Here is a 19,073-nt window from a genome sequence, read left to right as displayed (position 1 = left end):
TTTCTGTTCCTGAAGACTTCCTCCAGCTATGCCATTCACAGACAGGATCACCTTCCAGCTGCTTTGATGGGCTGCTTTCATACCTCTGAAGGATCCTTCTCCTATTTCTATTAAGTAGAGGAGAAGCTCTAAAAGCAGATCCTTTAAAAGCAGAGAAGATCCCGAGCTACAAACCCAATGGAAACCAGAGGGCTTGCACAGAGAAGAAGGATGATGTTCTTGGGCATTATATTTGAACCATAACAGCTCAGATTTTGAAGTGCTTTGAAGTTCACTGTTAACCACAAAAACAAGGAAGTAAGGGAAGCTCTTCAGCTGCCTCCCCCTTCACTGTTGCAGTCTTCTTTATTCATGTGTATAGGCTCTTGTCCTTGAGCTTCTACTTATGTGGGTAGCCTGTTGGCTTCTGTGAAGCTGCCAAGATCAGCCTTTAATTTGCAGATTCAATGGATGAGGCATTGCCTCCATCCCTCTGAGATGCCAAATTACCAGCCCTCAGCACTCAGCATACCTCCTGCATAATAAACACAAGCTGCAGAATTTGACCTCACTGGTTTACTTTGGAAGCAAATGCTTGTAGCAACAAATTACTTTTTAATAGTGCAATCCTGAGATGCAATCTCTGAGATTAATTTCAATTACTTTCCATGGTTAGCCTGTCATCTCTCACCTGAACAGGAATGATAAGGTCAGAATACCCATGTGGGCTGAGGGCTCTGTACAGAGCTCAGATACATAACCCAAAGGCAACCAGCTATCCATTACTGCCATAAATGTACGTAAAAGATGGACCTGATTACTCAGGGGCTCTAGACTGACTCCAGCACAAATTTTTCAGCACCACCTTAACAAATCATTTAATCTTTCTGTCTCAATAACCTCTTCAGGAAAAAATAAAAGGTGATAGGTACTTTCTCACTTCCTTTGGGTCTAATGAGGTGCAATTATTGTACTTTATGATTGTACATTGGTTTTAAAATCAGACTTTCCACCATAGAAGAGTCCTACTAGTATGAGTAAGCAGAAATGCCATCATTGCCAGAGAAGCCTGTAAAATCATGGAGATACCTGTGGATGGCAAGCAGAACCCATGCCTTTTTTTATTGTTCCTTACATGCCCATTACTTTTGAAGAAGTACCTGTAAGATAAAATAATTCATTTTTTCCATGAACATTCATTTCTTGATTTCTCTACTGATTATACCAGAAAGATTGTATTTTTGAAAGTGTTTTCAGCAGTGGGAAGACCTTTCCCATTAGGATTGTGACCATTTATTAAGTTTACAAGACAACAGAAGCATCCTGAGTCATCCTGAGTCAGGAACTTCACCTCTTGTTTATCTGGGGCTGCTGAACTGGGCCAGACTGGGAGAGGACGACTCCAAGAGTAGTCAGCTCTGAATAATAAAAGGAAGCTGACTAAAAATAATGTCTCTCTGTGGTAGGTTTTTTAGAACAGAACAATTGATGGAGCTGAATGGAGAAGGATTCAAGAGCTCTGGGGATGAGAAGGAATAAGAAAGTCCTATTGGCTTTCTCCTCCTCATAAGAGTACCTGCAAGTGTCATTCTTAAATGGACTTTGCACAACACTATGTGATAGCAGCACCAACACAGCAGTTCTCATTCTTTAGCACTGGGGCTCCACTTTAAAAATGCAGGATCACTCCTACAAGAAATCTTCAGTTCCTTTGGAGTCTGGAAGTCCATGTCAGACTGTAAATAATAATAATGGTTGGCTTTGCTTTCTTTTGCCTTGAAGTTTTTTATTTACTTACTAATTTACGTATGTCTGTCTGTCTGTCTATCTATCTATCTATATCTATCTATCTATCTATCTATCTATCTATCTATCTATCTATCTATCTATCTATCTATCCATCTACCTATTTTTACTTTGGATTTATTTCATTTTTCTAATCTACAGGGCAGTCTTCTTACTTTAATTTTACCTCTCTTGTCTTTCCCAGATCTCTGCAAATGAGATAGAAATGCTTTTAATGAGACTGCCACGCATGTTTAAACAAGAATTCACTGGTGTAGGAGCAACACTGGAAAAGAGGTGGAAGTTCTGTGCCTTTGAAGGAATTAAAACTGTCTGACTGTGACTAGTAATGAAGCTATGCAGAAGAATTCCTAGAGCATGGCAGGGTTATAAAGTATTAAAGTAAGAAATTTGGGTTTTGGCACATAGTAGTATGTTTTCAAAGTTATCCAAGCCTAATTTTAGTTACATTCGTGACGTTCTCTTGTGAGTGGAAATGTAGTTGTGCACCAATTCCTAAAATAAAATAATTTTAAAAAATTAAAAAAAAACAAAAAACCAACCTTTTGAAATGTGACAGATCTGTTTCCTATGAAAACTGAAGAAAGATACCGCAGTCATAATGATCTCAAAATACTACATGTCCTACATCTAAGAAAAGCTCATTGAGCAAACAGTTAAGGAGAAAGATTGCCCAGCTGTGGTCACTGGGCCGCAGTGCTGTATATGTAATATGTAGTAAAACTCATTAAGTTTCGTTATTGAAAGTTCTTTCTGTTTAGTAAGAGAATTAAGTAATTTTACAGTGAGGAAAAGCATACCAAAAGAAAACTTGAAGATGTGTCTGAAGTTATTGTATTTTGTAAATTAAGTTATATGCTGTACCAGGGATTTTTGCCTTATTGAAAGAGGCCTGAAAATGTGATTGGAGTCCTCGAGAATGCTTTATCAAGAATATTATTTTTCTAATGTAACTATTCTCCATTACAAGTTCTTTTAACATGGATTGCATATCAATTTTCATAAACATGTAAATAAGGAGGAAACCAGTGTTACTGTATTGTATTTGGTATGTAACATTCAGGTTTATGCATCAAAATAAATATTCAGTTGCATTACTGTTACAAATTTTATAGCAAATATATTAATTTTTATCAATAAATATGACTTCTACCATATTGTTTGTACAAGTCTTCCTTTTGATGATTCTGAATTCCTTATGAAACCAGCAAAAGTCTTCTGGCATTTGTCTCTGTCGTCAACTCTTAATTGCAGATAACTTGGATAAATTAATGGAGAATCAGAAAAAGTGCTTACAAGATTAACCATATTTAAAACAGCTGAAGTTATTACTAGAAGAAGCACCAGCATGGAGTTTTGTTTATCTGGACAGAGTTCATTTGTTTTTCAGAAGAGTGGGCAGATTAAAAATGAACTCCATTTCCAGTGTGGTGTTGGGTAGTCACAGTGCACCTAATCAGCTCCTCCTTCTAACTCCCAGCTAATGCATCTGGCCTCTGGCCAGACAAGAACTGGAATAACACCTAGGGATGTTCCTTAAATTGACCTGAACCGTTATTTAGGATTTACTGTCAAAAACACAGTACTCTGGCACTCCTGTAAAAGCTGAAGAAGAAGTGCGCGTATAAGCCAACACCATTGAGTCTGGAATGGCTCCTGCAGTGGAGGCAGGAATGGCAGTTCAGCAGTTAGCGTGGTGCTGAATAAGAAACAGCAGCCCTTCAAGTCACACCTTAGTGCAGGCAAAGGAGCCATCCACAAGATAGCTGTCCCCATAAAGAGGGGGCACCAACAGCAGGAAATATGGTAAACTGCAACAGATGCAGAGAGTACCTAGACACATGTCAGAGTGATGTTTCACTCAGGTTCTTCAGTAAACAGCAATTAGTGTCAATTGCAATTAGTCATGAAGGAACTCTTAACATGGCTGCTAGTGATTACTTCTTCAGGACCTGTTTCTCTTCTGGCATTCACCTGGAATATAGAAATATTAAATGAAATGTTATGACTAGGATTGCTGCAGAAGTTGTATTACAGTAAGTTACTTGGGTGAAATAAGAAATTATGTACCAGTTTAGTTAATGAAAATTAACTAGTTTAATCTAGATATCTATTTTTTCTTCCCTTGTGATCATACAGATTTAAGAGTAATTCAAGCAAAAACGTGTTAGGTCTAACAGCTCTCATTTAAGTACTGTAACATAAAAGTGTATGGATGGCACTTAGACTGTGGAGCAGAGATGTGAGAAAACTTTCACTTCACCTTTATTCATATCATATTTTTCCATTATATTAATTCCTCCTCCCTTTTCTCTTATGCCCTCCTCTTCATTTTCTTTTAGCTCATCTCCACTTCCATAAAACAACTCCCATCCCAAGCTGACATGGAGTATTTTAAAAATGACAGGACACTGTAGCCCAATCACCATATTGGCTCTGCTTGTGTTTTCATTTCCTTTTTCCCTCCTGAGTTTTTCCTAGAATGTACGTGCTTTGAGAGAGTGGATTTTTAGTCCTTGTTTAGTATCAGCTAAAAGGGAACCTCCTAGAGTGGCCTTTAGACAGAATCATGAAAAACTTAAAATTTAAGTCTAAATATCATGCAGGTATCCTGCAATATTGTTGTGTATCAGTTGAGACCTTGAAACACACTGGGGCAACTTTTCAGAATCAGGTTGAACCCCAAGGTTGGCTTTAAAGTGATGCACTCAGTGGTTCTGGGGGAAACTGAATGAAAATAATAAGCTCCATCACTTAGCTGTCAAAATGTTCTGGTGATGACTCTTACGGATTCTACATGGATGTCTGGAAAATGATATGATGGGATGAAGATGAAGAAACCCCCTTCTGAAAGACTGCTTTCACAGACATATTACTGATATATAGAGAAGACAAGATGTTCTGGAAGTCAGTGTTAAATTCTGTGCAATGCACCTCTTAGCTTGCTAATCTGAGTAGTAGTTTCAGTCAATATGATGCCATCACGGGCCAGAATGATGCACTCCATACAAAGTATATCACTGGATGATGGCTCTAAAACCCTGGAGCTATGGCTACAAGTGACAGTACTCTTCTTAGCATTGTTAGGCACTGCAGCAAAACAACTTGTGAAAACTGAGAAAATTTTATAAATCTTATCTGTCCATTGATGAGGAATCTCATCAATGAATATAAACACTTGAAGGGAGGATGCAATGGAGGCAAGACTGACCTGAAGCAGGTTTCTCCTGTTATATCAGTCTGAAGGAGGCCACACATTTGGCAAAGACTAAACGTCATTTACAGTTAGTGGGAACTTCAGAATTGTAGTTGGAAGGAACACAAGAAAAGGTGAGGCCAAAGGCAGCACACCATCAGGCTGAGCAGGAAGTCAATATGTAAGGTTATGCAGTGGCCTGGCATGAAACTGCAAGTTATGGTCTAAGGTCGTAACAGCGTCCCCTCTTCTAAAACTGAGACTAGGGAGGCAGATTTGGTTTCCCATTCAGCAAACTAATGTGCATTTCACCCTACACATTTAGAAAGATGTGTGTACCTTCTCTGATAAACTGCATTTTAATTTAACAAAAGATATGCTGTTTGGTGAAAACTTCATTATCCTCATTAATAAAAATTCTAAATATCGCCTCGTGCTATTGCATATAATGAGGTCTGATTTTCAATTGTATGTTTCAGGCAAAACTTGTATGTTCACAACTGTCAGACTAAGACATTCACTTAAGGAACAGCAATACTGAAATTCAGACAAGATCTGGTATTAAGTAATATGTAACTACATTCAATTTCATGTCATGTACAGAGAAAACTATCAATGTAGTTATCAATTTTTCAAAACTACATAATTTTAAAAAATATCAAAGCATTCTGGGGGGTTTGTTTAAGTCAAAATTCTGGTCTTGCAAGCATTGTGTTATTTAAAATCAGAATTGTTTTCACAATCAACGTTAATATGACAAAAATATTCTGCTCTGAGTTGAAGCGGGGGAGGTCTGAGGAGTAGAAGGGGGAAAGGATGTGGTTGATTTGGGAAATAGATCTTTTTTTTTGTGCCTCCAGTAGTAGCCAGGTCTGATATGGGACTGATGTCTACTTTGCATCATATTTTACCCATTGCCTTGAAGTAGGAACTTAACAGATGCATCTCAGAGTTCAGCATTTGAAGTGTGAGGCTTGTAACATCTTTATCCTGTGAGACAGTATGTACAAGTTTCTTGCCCTCTTTGGCTTGTCACTGTGGCTCCCCTGACAAGATCTGCCGCTATTTTACTCTGGTTTTTCCCTCAAAAAGAACACAGAAACTGCAGTAAATTCCTCCAGGTTCTGTTCCGTGCAGTAATTCTGTAGTCTCCTCTGGCAGCAACTGCTGAGATGCTCAGGGAAAAAAAAAAAAAAAAGAAAAAAAAAAAGAAATCTTCCTACATTTATTGGCATTAACTGCCAATAAAGCAGGATAAGATCTGCAGGACATTGTTTGTTCTTGCAGACTCTCTCAGAGCGCAGCCAGTGTAACTGCTTGGACTGACTGTGGAGTTTAAATTGAGTGTTTCTAAAACAAGTAAGTTGAGTGAAAAAGCAGCCAAATCAAGAAATTATGTTTACAAGGTGCAGATCTTCTAACTACATAAACTCATTACACTGAATACGTGGAAACCCTAATTTGTAAACAAAATCAAATGGGTATGCTTGGGAGTAACTTTGATTAAGAGTTCTGCCTCACATTGAGTAATAAACAGCATGGCTGCTCAGAATCAATGGGCTGGCTCCAATGTGTACTGCCTCTCAGCAGGGGGATTTTGGGGGGATAGCAAAAGGAAAAAAATATATATATTCCTTTAAGCACAGCAGAGAGCACTTCTGCAACCCTACCATAGCAATATTATAATCAATTGCTCAGGTTTATGGCTGGTAAGTACTTTGTGCCAATTTATGTGCCTTTGTAGACACTATATAGAAGCCCAAAAATAATAATCCACTTGGACTGCTCGTATCATAGTCAGGTTACAGTTCTGTAGCGATTCCAAAAAGTGGATTAAAACACATCTCCCATATAAACACCCAGCCATAACCAAGCTTATCTGGTGATGGGAAAGATATATTTTTGTTTGGTGGTTTGTTAGAAGAGATCAGTGTTGTCAAACCTTGATTTTTCCTGGCTTCTTCTAACCAGTTTTGCTTTGCTCTGCAAGATTTAATAATCCTTTAGTACTGCGTATTTTCTCTATGTGAAGATATTTATATATTACAGACTTCTTGCTTCTCAGTATTCTTTCCTATAAAATAAACAGATTGAGCTTCTAAGTGTTTTGCAATAAAGTATTTCTCTTCCCCTCTGCAAATCATTCTGTATCCTTTTCTTCTTATTATTCTTCCTTTTTTAAATATCCTTTCCAATTTTTCAACACCTGTTTCACATCATGCCCAGGAAAGCTGTTAGGTGTGTTAATCTGATCAGTGCTGTACAAAGACATGAAGTCATGTCTCTGCTCCTGCTCACCTCCCCACCTCTTGTTCTGGTCAGACTCCTAGCTAATCACAAAAGTCAAAGCAGTAATACAAGTGAATCACTGTTAGGTCATCTTATTCATCCTCCTGGTCTAACAGATTCCTCTGCATTTGTGCTTTTTGGCATGCCAAGCTTGACTTTTCAACCCCTTCTGATTGGCTTGTAAGCACAAGGGCAAAGGGCCCACCCCATGAGGGCATTTTGGGGCTTAGCTCCCATGCATGGCCTCCAGGATTTGCTCTTTATCAAGAGGAAAGGCTGGATAATTCCACGATGTTTATAGCCTTACGTGATTAAAATGGGGTAATCAGATCTGCTGTCAGGATGTTAGCTGATCGCATCAAGCATTCAGAGGGCAATCGCAAAGGCTTTGTCTAGACTAGGGTTTAAATGTGTGTCATTAGCACATATTAGCTGATACATTTTAAAAGTCTGAGGCAGACAAGGCATAATGTCTTTAATGTGAAAAGCTGGCTGAGTTAGGCCCTTGGGCATTGGCGTCTACACAGGTTTGTCTATTTCAGAGTTTAAGAATAAGTTAGCCAAGGGCTTGTCTGCAAAGACCGGTTAATTTGGAAGAAGGTAGGCTATGAATTTAAAGGACTACAAGTACTCCAGGTCTCTAAGACCAAAAAGACATTCATTCTGAAGTAGTTTATTTCAAATAGCTCTGTAGAATAACATTATACTCTTAACTAGGTACGTTTTCTTTTTCCTAAAGCCTTCCCGTCAAAAAAATACCTAAAACAACCCAATTCCCGTATGAGAGTTGCTATATTTATAAATTAACCCTCTGGTGTATTTCTGTTTTCATCACCACTCCTCACTGAATACAGCTGATTAGTCTGTTCTTGTCTGGGGAGGAGGCCAGAAAACTTGTACACTCTGCAGATCTGGCTGCTGACGTTAGAAGCTGACTTGCATTTCACAGGGGGAGACACGCTATGCTTGTGAGAGGAATGGGAGCTCAGCTACAGAACGCCATAAAATTGGATTAAAGATAGAGACTGGAGGGATTTTGTTAGAATCTGGCACTCAAAAATAAAATAAGACAAATCCCAGAACATCCCAGGAGCTTCTCATAAACTAAAAAAGGAAGTGGGGAAGAAAAACATTTAAAAAAATCATATTACACATAATTGTAAACAATGGGGGTATCTCATGAACAAAGGTTTTCGAGTTCCTTAGTTGGTTCTGTCCACAGTCAACTCAGGTGAATATTTGTCTGAGTCTTTCCGAAGAGGAGCCTTCCTAACTTGTTCTGCTGCCATATCTAACCCAGAAATAAGCCACCCTAATCATACACACTTCCAATGGAAGAGGCGTCCTCATGCAAGAAAAACCCACAGCTCTGCATCTGCAGTTTACTAGTTGATAAAGCATGACAACATTAACAGAAAACTTTCCTTGTCCTAAATGACCTAGTGAGGAGATACTCTGCTTGTGGAAAGTAAAGATTTGCTGAGCAGTCAGATCTTTAATCAGAATCCCATTTCAGACCCCCACCCTTTCACTCCAGTCATCACTCTTGCTGGAATATGTAACTTAGTTTGATAGAGACAACAAAGCAGAACATATATAGTTGTCTTCAGAAGACCAATGATCATGTTTAACATCATGCCATCAGTCCAAAGCTGATTTAGCTAATAACTGCCAGGCAGGAATGGCTTTATAGGAGGACAGTAGAAGCCTGCTTTGCAATGAAACATAGTGATAGATAAAGAAGCCAGATAATGGCTCAAGAGCAGATTTCTGAAATGAATTTCCTATCCTTACAAGTTCTTGACTCGCAGCTCTAAAACCAGACTTTCCATTTATCCACGGGGCAGGACAGGGAAAGTGTCTAATGTCCCAGCAGAGAACTATGGAAGTTACCTGCCTTTTCATTTCCAACCCTGTCATATCTTTGCCTCACCTGTGCTAATCACAAATGAAGGAGACATCTGCAGAATGCACATTTGACCATGACTTGTGGCCACAGAATTTCTGTTCATTCAACGTTTACTTTCAGGGGTTGGTTTTGATCTTTTGGTCTATAAAATGGATCCCTACTGTCCTAGTGCAGAGATACCCAGTGACCGAGGAGGGGAAGGCAGCCTTCCTTGAGGTAGAAATGAAGAAACGTCCCCTGGTGACCCATTCTTCCCACTTTACTAAAAGCATAGAAGGTCTGGAACTGCAAAGCTCGCAAAGTGGTTTGTTTATCTTATTAGAAAGGCAAAAGATCCTACATTCTGTTCACACACAGTGTTTTGAGTGAACTTTAAGTCTATAGCAAACCCTTTAGTTTATAGCTGTGGATGCTCTTAAAACAAAGGTTAGTGTGGGGAATTGGAGCAGCTCTGAGATAAAATGTATGTTTATGAGGACTTCACTTTTTCCTCTTCAAAGGGGCTTCAGAGTGAAGGCTGAGGTTTCTATTTTTTTAAATGTTTACAGTCAAGAGCAGGATTAACATTGGAATAACAGCCTTTCTTTGTTGTTTTTTTTTTTTTTCTGTGCTCTGGGCAGTTAAAAAGTTTGAAGCAAAACAGGGAGTTGTGCATCCAGGTGAAATGGAACTGGGTGCTGCTTCATGCAGTAGGGAACAGTTGCTTTTCTGCTGCAACTAAACGCAGTTTGATGGTCAGAAGTTCACTGAGGTACATTGATCACGCAACCAGCAAGGAAATTAGACAAGTTTTAAGCTGCGCCAGGGGAGATTCAGGGTGGACATTAGGAAATATTTCTTCTCAGAAAGGGTAGTCAGGCATTGGAATGCACTGCCCAGGGAGGTGGTGGAGTCACTGACCATGGGAGTGTTCAAGAAACATTTGGATGTTGTGTTGATGAATATGGTTTAACTGGGAAGTATTGGTAATGGTTGGACTAGATGATCTTCTAGGTCTTTTCCAGCCTTGATAATTCTGTGATTCTGAGTCTGTGAAGTTCAGGATCCAGCTTTCTGTTTGTCTTCCAAGAGGGATGAGAACATATTTTCTGACATTCACAGACATGATAAAAACAGTGGAGGTAAAAGAGCTGGATCTGTTCGAAAAGCTCTAGTCAAAAAAGTTGACTAGTGATGCCACTGCCATACACTGCTGTGCAGAGATGACCATGACAATGCAACTCTGGCCACAGAAAACAGCCATGCTTGTATGGCCTCTATAGTGCTTGGTGCCCTCTGCTTGCTGTTCCCATTCAAGTAATATGGTAGCACTGGGTGCCTCCTTCTGGACTTCTTTCACCATGGTTTCTTCATCTGAAAAGTTGATTTTGAAATGGTTCCAGCATTGTTCCTGTCAGCCAAGAAGATGTAGTTTCAATAGAAGATTGTGAATTATCTTCTGCAGGACCGCATGGATCCTAACTAAAAAGGAGAACCTGGATACCTTTTCACCTTTTTCCTAAATTCACTAAAAGCCTTGAAATAGCTTCACTTGCTGATTTCCAAAGGAGCAGCAAAAAGGTTTCCAGAAATAGGGTTTCAGCTGATAGTTCAGACCTGTTTGACTCGTATCTGTCCCAAGTTCCCCTACTCAAGCACGCAACAACACTCAGAGGAAAGCAAAAGCTGTTCCAGAGTTCAAGTCACGCGTGTAATTCAAAGCTTGGTGAAGGTTACAAAAAGGTCCCTTGCGGGCAATCCCAAGATCAATGCTACTGTTCTTCTGTGTAACTAATCTAAAATAAGGTTTTCATTAACTCTTTTTACTTGATGCATTGTGAAACAAACTGAATGAGAATGTTTGGGCTGGCAAACAAAGCTACATGAAATCCCACATGAGCCCAGCTAAACAGCACACATCAAGGGCTGAGTAACAAAGAAAACAACTCTTGGTATGTGAAGTCTCAGCTTTGCAGCTAAGCAGAAGATTGACAAGTTTAAGGCCATACACGAATACCAGGACTTTAATCCCATTAAAGATGCTGGGAAATTGTTACTTTGTGCTATGTTGTAGAAGTATAACGTCCTACTAAAAAGTTCTTGTTAATCGTGAATGCATTATGTGGCAACACACAAACTTGGGCTAGGTCATAGCCCCTTTCTGAACCACTGAGCATCTGAGAATTGTCCTTAAAGAAATGAAGGAGAACCATAGAATGTGTGACTGAAACTGATATTAATACCACCCAGCAATGCTTCTAAGTCAGGCAAATGGGTGCATGTTTCCTACCAAGAATTTGCTTTTAAATTCTCAGCCATCTACACCAGGATTTTAACCGGAATGAGGACCTCTCAAGATGTAAAAGATTTTAGGCACTAAAATACACAGTATCACAGAATATCCTGTGATTGGAAGTACTCAGCACTTTGTGCAATAGCCCAGAGCATGGATACTAATTTTGCTTGTCCAGGTGAGTACTTCATATGCTGAACTGCTGGATAAGCATGTTGTTACAGTGCTTTGTTTTCTATCTCTCCATGTAAAGCTTTATCCATGCAGCACGTTTTGAGGATACCTGTCTGACTGATCCCCCTGCTGCAGCTGTAAGGACACACCAAACCATTGTGCCTTACTAAGACTGTGGATTACCTGTTCCTAACTTCAGGCACAAACATTACTGCAGCATCTCAATTCAAAATAGCTAGGTGGGACTCAAGGCTCCTACTGAATGACCGGTTTAGGGAGGTAGCTAGAAAGCCTCAATCTGGTGTATAGGCAGATAGGGGCAGAACATCCTTCATTCAGCAGGTCCTGTGTAGACAGGGCTGAACCTTCCCTTCACAATCCAACCACACTGGAAGATGTGGAATAGCTCCCATGTTTCACTCAGGATACTGTGTTTTTCACACATCACAACAAGGTGTGTGACACTGCAATTAGCAATAGATCTCAGGAGATAGTAGACACATCAGCTTCCCCAAGCCTTTCAGTTTTAGTGCAATGAGAGAATAGTCAATAAATGTTGCCCTTTTAGATAAGATTTTCAGTGGAAGAGACCACAATTGCTGTTGCCTGGGGTGCTCCTAAATCTGTAGAGCACCACTATGCTGTTGCTTCTCCCTTAAACCAATACTACTCCCTAAAGGCATTTGTCAGCAGAGAATGCTGCCACAGCCAACAGACATAAGCAGTGATTTATTGATGACTCTCCCAGAAGAGCCAAGTCACACAAAGGTCGTAGCACTGCAGACAAAGCAAATAGCTTGCTGTGAATATTAATTATATGAGGACTGCTCCAAAAGTAATTACTCCTATTTTATTATATTGGTCAGTGTTGTCAGAGGCGGATGTTGGTGTATGGCAATAGAGGTTGAACCTTCCCGTTCATATTACAATACACTTCTTTGTTGTAGGTGGCATCAGAGGGGCAGTGTGGGTAAATGATGTCTGACATGGAAGTGTGGATGAAGCAGAGGTGTATCTTTGAATTTCTCCTTACGGAAAATGTGGCACCAACTGACACTGAGAGGAGAGGAGAGGAAAGGAGAGGAGAGGAGAGGAGAGGAGAGGAGAGGAGAGGAGCAGGAGAGGAGAGGAGGAGGAGAGGAGAGCGAGCAGGAGAGGAAGAGGAGAGGAGAGGAGAGGAGAGGAGAGGAGAGGAGAGGAGAGGAGAGGAGAAAATGTGTATTTCTCCTACTGAAAATGTAGTGAATGATCAGAACCAGGGGAAATGCAATAGAAAGGATGTGAGTGGGAGAAGAATTCCTTCTTACTAAGGAAAACTGTCAATCAATCCATGTAGTATAATATATATAAAGACAAATTCACATGTAAAAGCTAACCTGTCCAATTTACAAAGAGGTACAGAAAAAGAAACTAAAAAATTAACTTTCTTCTCCTTTCCCTAACCCTACCTAAAATACAAAATGCAACACACATAATAGATGAATAAATGAGCAAAACCAGTAATGAATACCAGATCAGAAATCCATTAATTCATATTACAGTGTATGAGCAGAAACTTACTTTGGCTACAAACACTTCACAGACTAATTTTCAGATACGTGAGTTCTTGTTTGGTTTGCCTACATGTTTTCTGATGTCTGTGCCAAATATATATATATCCTTGTTCTTGCACTGAAATGTAACATTGGCACGTGTTAAAATGCTTGTTTGTATGGGCTTAAGCATACTCTCTCTTTGTGCTTTTTGTAGATTCATACATATTAGACACACATCTTTGGGTTTTAATTACGAAATTAATGTAGACAGGAACCAGAAATAAAGCTGACAAATCTAATTTAGAAAGTAACTCAATATCATCTCAGGATCTCTGAGGAGGAAAGGGAAAAAAAAAATATGTCCAAGGGGTTGCAAGAATTTTTCTGAAGGGACAAATTAAAAAGTAAACAAACAAAAAAGCTGATCAGATTAATGCAGGAGTATTTCCCCAGTGTCAAATTCCATATTTATCACCAGCCAGGAGAATGTGATGGCATTTTAAACATGAAATGACTTTTCATACTGCTTCCAACCCCAGACACTTAGGGGAAAAAGCTATATAGATCTACATCGTAAATGCATCTTAAAAGAGAATAGTTTCTAAAAATAGTCCTTTAATAACGTTATACAGTGCTGTGTTAGTTCGGAGCACAGCAACTCCCTCCGATTCCTTAGATTTAACTTTTCTTTTGAAGTGATTGACCAGTCCCAGGTATTGACAAAAAGACTGTTTCAATATAAAGCAGAGAAAATGTTTAAGTGACACGGTCAGGCTGAGACCACGCTGATGTGGAAGGGGAATAGGTAACTTTTATGTTCTGTGGGAAAAAAAAATAAAAATGTCACAGATACACAGAGATTATCTTGAGCATACAAAACATAAAGAAACTGACAGATGAAAATGCAGTCCCTGCCAGCAGTTGGTTGTTCAGTCAGGAGGGGGTAAGAAAATGTAAAGAAACCTTGAGAGAATAACATCATTTTCTAAACAGAAATCTGAATTCAAACAACTTTGATCTAGGGATGTTTTGTTGTTGTTGTTTTTTCCTAATCTAAGTTTTGTGCTCCTGTGTCCTCCCAAAGAATAGTATGGGACTAGGATTCACACACACATCCATATCTGTAGGATACTGTTTCATCTATTGAAGAGAGGCCTCCAGTCGATGTGCTGCCAGTAGTAATCACAGCTTCATAAGGCAGGCTGAGGATTAATATATCAAGAGACATGGTCTGGAACAACATCATGGCCTGCAACATCAGATGCAGAGAGGCTTCAGTCGCTTCTGTTTCACTCAGTCGTCAAAGCAAAAGGTTGCTATGCTTTTCCTATCAATAACATGTGCACCAGAGATAACCTATCCCTGTGAGGGTAAGGAGGCCTTCCAACCAATATCAGCAGCGTCATCCCAGCAAATGCAGTCTGATCAATAGCTGTGATTGCAATAAATCTGAACGTAACTAGACATGGTGAATCAATATTGTTACATGAGCTGGTTGCACTAACTCCAGTGCCAAGTTACCGCCTCCTAATTAGGTAGATCACAAGCTAACCATTATCAATACATTTGTTTGAACTAGTCCTTAAGTACATGATTGTGTGAGTGTTTCCCATCCTCAAAAAAACAATACACAATCAATTGTAAAACAAACAGTTCTGTTTCAATTCAATACGTTCAAATATGAGGGTCAGATCTCCAGAGATGCTGTTATCTTTTCCCATTGACCTCACTGGAGAAACCAATAAAAAAAGGAAAAGTGAGTCAATAGCCTAAGCCAACATGGTCTGCAGGGCTCTTTAGCTAGCCAGATGTAGATGCCTGCTATAGGGTAATGTATACACTCCTACATCTAGACAGCTGAGGGGCTCCCCAGGCTCCAACTTAGTCATCCTCATTGTAGACACCTATGAGCTCATTTGCTGGGGATTTAGCTTAAGCTAACATAAACCATATCTGTGTTACAGATCCAAGACCCAGAATTCCTGTTTCATTCTGTGGTTTATAAAAATACTAATTTTAATCCATATCAGAAAAGAAAAAAGTGCTGTGAATTTCTTGTAGATTTTTGACAATGAGCCTTGATTTTTCAATCACTTCTGTATGTTAAACAGGATAACCATGAGTTGTGTACGAACCATAGGTATCCGAGGCCGAACCCATCAGTATCTTGCCTCACTCTAGGATGCTTTTAGAAACAGGAATAAAGAAAAAAATAAAACAAAAAAACATCTTTAAAGGTGAAATCCTTGTATTATAAAGTATTTCCTTGATTAGAAGGAACATTATTTTTATAACCGTGATTTTGGGAGCAAAGGGAAATGTAAAGGCAATTCTGATACTTACATGAGTACTATTTTCCTGTCATACATTTCCACACCTCGTGAGGTTTTTGCTAAGCACTGTAGAAGTTATTGTGGGATAGGGGACAATTGGTATTACCACTATAAAAGCTTCCCCTAAGTTGTCCCCAGCATGAATCGGAAGTATAAATGGCCGTGCCTAAGTGGGAGAGGTAAGAAATAGACTGTTCCCACTGGAAAGATAAGCGACTGGAAATGAGCCCAAAAATTTGTGTTTAGGAGTCTCAGAGCTGGAATACTGCTACAGTGGATTACCAGGGAAACCAGAAATGTGCAGGAACCAGAGCCTAAACATCTGACTGTGTTTGCCAGGCATATATTTTGGAGAGAGACACAGTGTGCATAAAGAGCTCAGATTTACTTTGCAGCACATCTCAATAAAGAGATATTTTCTCCTAAATTGCTGCAGGACATAATTTCTCTCTGGTTGAACCTTTGATTTCATGGAAGTAGTGTGCTCCTGTGTGCATCCAATGACCCTGAGTTGCAACAAACAGCATCTTATTTTTGCCTACCTGAATGCTCTGGCGTAGAGAAAGAGGGAGAAAGGAAGCATCTGTGCCAATTTAACTCCTAGTCCTTACTCTTTGTGGCACAGGGCCCTCTGCATGCTTTCTTCTGCCCAGAGATGAAGCTGAAATGCCCACCCACCCTATATTTCCTCTTTTGAAAATATTGCCTATGCAACAGCCTCCTTGCAGCAGGCAATTATAGCAACAGAATCCTCTTGCCATCTCTTCCTTTCCATCTTTCCACTCTTTCTCCCCCCCCCCAAAAAAAAAAAATAATCTTGCTACAGCTTGCTTAAAATCCCTGCTACATCTTTTGGGTTCTGATTCTTCACTTGGCCTTCAGTGCTACTTTCAAGTTCTTTTCCTACACATACAGGAATGGGTAATATATTTAAGAGAAGTGTCTTAAAAAAACACCAAGGACCACTGAGACACCTGGCTTTAACATGTGTACAAACACATACAAATGTGCACACACAACTTCTCTGCAAGGTCTTCCATCAATGCAGAATTTGCCCTAATTCTGAGAAGCTCACTTCTAGCCCTCCTCCACACTCACACATACTCTAATGCACTCCTGCTTGTATGAATCCACCTTCTCCCACGCTGACATATATATTCTCTCTCCTTCACCGCTCTCTTTGCCTCTGAGCTAAATTACTCTACTGTAGAAATTGCCATCAGCAGTTTTCACCCTTTGCTGCTCTTTCAAGGAGTGATGCAGTCAACATATTCAATTATCTACTTGATATCTTTTGAGATATTTTCCAACCATTTACACCCACATATTACAGGGCAGCATTGTTTCTGAGGACCTCTGTGTACTTAGGGCAGGAGTGAATGAGGTTGCACTTTCGTGTAGATTAGGCTCAAATTGATGTTTTGGGAACTACGCTGGTCCTAATAGAAGATATCTACCCAGCTGCCAAGCACCCACATGTTAAGTCACACATGATGTATTTTTTAGTATTTTATATTAGAGGTTAGTTCAGAGGCTGGAGCAGTGTCCTAAGAGTTGGAGGCAGTCTCAGACCTTGGTGCTGTCACTATAGGAGTAGATGTCCTTCTGGGACATCAGGCTAAGCCTATAACCCCACCCATTTGCTTCTTCCCATCTGCAGAGCTCATGGTAAACAGTGAGATGAGTGGGGTGAAGGCTTGGAGGCTGTTTCAGTGAAGTCAGTTGGGTTATCTTAATTCCAGATACATCCCATAGGGACAGCACTGCATTATTCCTGGGTCAGAGATGTGAAAGGTGCTGGGAACCATTTTCCTTAAAAGTCTGAAAGAAAGTGAGAAGACTGTGAGCACTGTCACACCAGAATAACAGGGGACATACAAGTGCCCAAGAGCATTTCTTCTTTTTGTTGTTTCTCATATGTGAGAATTAAAAACAGGCTAAAATGCTTACATTTAGGACAAAGGGGAGGGTGCTGTAAAACTTGCTTATTTCCTGAGCTCTGACATGCTATAGAACTGGTTGGTGTAAGAATGACACTGTGATCTATACAGTTTTATGATGGACCTAGAATTTAGTGGATGAAGGAAGAAGAGTAGGAATAATCAATTTCTAACCTATGGGCACATTGAAGAAGCAGGAATTTACACAAGCTATAGCCTGAGAAAAGTTTCCACTTGTCAGTGCTTGCACCCCCGTGGCTCAAATGAAAAGGCTGGGCTGCCAAGAACAGCTTTCTGTTCATGAGAAATGCTAGAGGTGTTGCAGTGGCATCTTCATCATGGAGGCAATGTAGTGGGAGGAGGGCCTGAAGGATAAAAAGCATCCCACTTTTCTCAGTGTCAGCTATGTCTGCAGGACAAACACTTCTGAACAAAGCCTGGGAAAGGGCCCAAATGGAAAATGTCCATCACAGCTTGTGCTTATTCCAAGCATGGGTTTGGGGCTTGCAGGGATATCCATGTGAAGAAGGAATACAGAATGCCCTCTGCTTGAAAGAATCCAAGGGCTTCTCTCTCCTCTTTGTTCTGTCCTACTCAGCTGAGCTGGGGCTTCCCATTCAGGCTGCTAGCAGCAGAGCTGTTTTCTGTTTTACTGTGTTTTGTACAGGAATCTGTAACTTTGCAGCAGCATTCATGTGACATGCAGCAATACATCTTTTCTGCTGAATATTTTCCTCTTAAGCACATTTTCTTTCTTTTGCACAGGAACACACATAATCTTTCTAAGGCATGGGGTTTGCTACACAGGATTTTCTTCACTGCCTCCATGCCAAAGCATTTCACACTGGTAAAAATTATGAGGCTGCGTACAGTGAAATGCAAGGAAAGCTGTTGCAGAGCAGCACTGCACAGTGTGAGTGGGAGAGGGAGGAAGGAGTCAGTCACGAGTCCAGCAACTGAAAGAGAAATAAATTAAGAGTCATAAAACAAATTGCCGTTCGAAACTCCCCTTCCACAGCAAGGCTATTACTGTTGGTTCTGACAGCTGTACAAAATGAGTATAATTTGGGAACAGTCCTGAGGATACATCTCTGCTCCTGTCCTGTGGCACGTGTTAGATCTCTTCTGTAACCATGCTCTGAAATCCAGCAGAGCACAGAAACGGGGAATTCATAAAGATAATGAGAACAGCCGTAGTCAGAGCAGATGAACGAAAAAGACAGAATGGGATGTAGGGTTTGGTTGGTTTCCAAAGCAAAGTGCTTTGCCAGTGGCTATCCCACTGGAAGCCCATTGCCTGATGCCTCATTTCATACTGTGTATGTGTATGATTCTTGGTACCTATGTACCCCACAGCAGTATCCCATATATATCTCAGTATACATACAGGTATCCTAATGACTGGGCATGCAGACCACTGGTTCTGTTTGGTGCGACACCCATCCTATGAACAATCAGTGTTTCTGCATTCAGCAGCCCCTGCTTGGATGCACAAGTTTCCAGGGGTGTCCACCTGCTGACAGATGATGTAACATCTGGATGAGCTGTGCAGAACATCACTGCAACAGCACGGAACATCCTTGTATATACTGAGGGCATAGAGCCCTAAAGGAGGAAAGCAAAGCGGGCAGTAAAAATGT

At 40.2% G+C, this 19,073-nt stretch overlaps 1 protein-coding gene across 1 annotated transcript in view; it reads left to right on the top strand.

The window, feature by feature from the left end:
- Positions 1–2,940, top strand: part of ENOX1 (ecto-NOX disulfide-thiol exchanger 1) — a 364,528-nt gene extending 361,588 nt beyond the window's left edge. The window contains exon 17 of the mRNA XM_015851740.2: positions 1,970–2,940. Coding sequence (XP_015707226.1) covers positions 1,970–2,101 — 132 coding nt within the window. The 3' untranslated portion in view covers positions 2,102–2,940. The remainder of the gene's footprint in view (positions 1–1,969) is intronic.
- The last annotated feature ends 16,133 nt before the right edge of the window (positions 2,941–19,073 follow it).

Source organism: Coturnix japonica, chromosome 1 (assembly GCF_001577835.2).
Source record: "Coturnix japonica isolate 7356 chromosome 1, Coturnix japonica 2.1, whole genome shotgun sequence".
In the NCBI taxonomy this organism is placed as follows: domain Eukaryota; kingdom Metazoa; phylum Chordata; class Aves; order Galliformes; family Phasianidae; genus Coturnix; species Coturnix japonica.
Note: the sequence above shows the minus strand (reverse complement) of the source record. Positions and strands in the feature narration are given on the sequence as shown.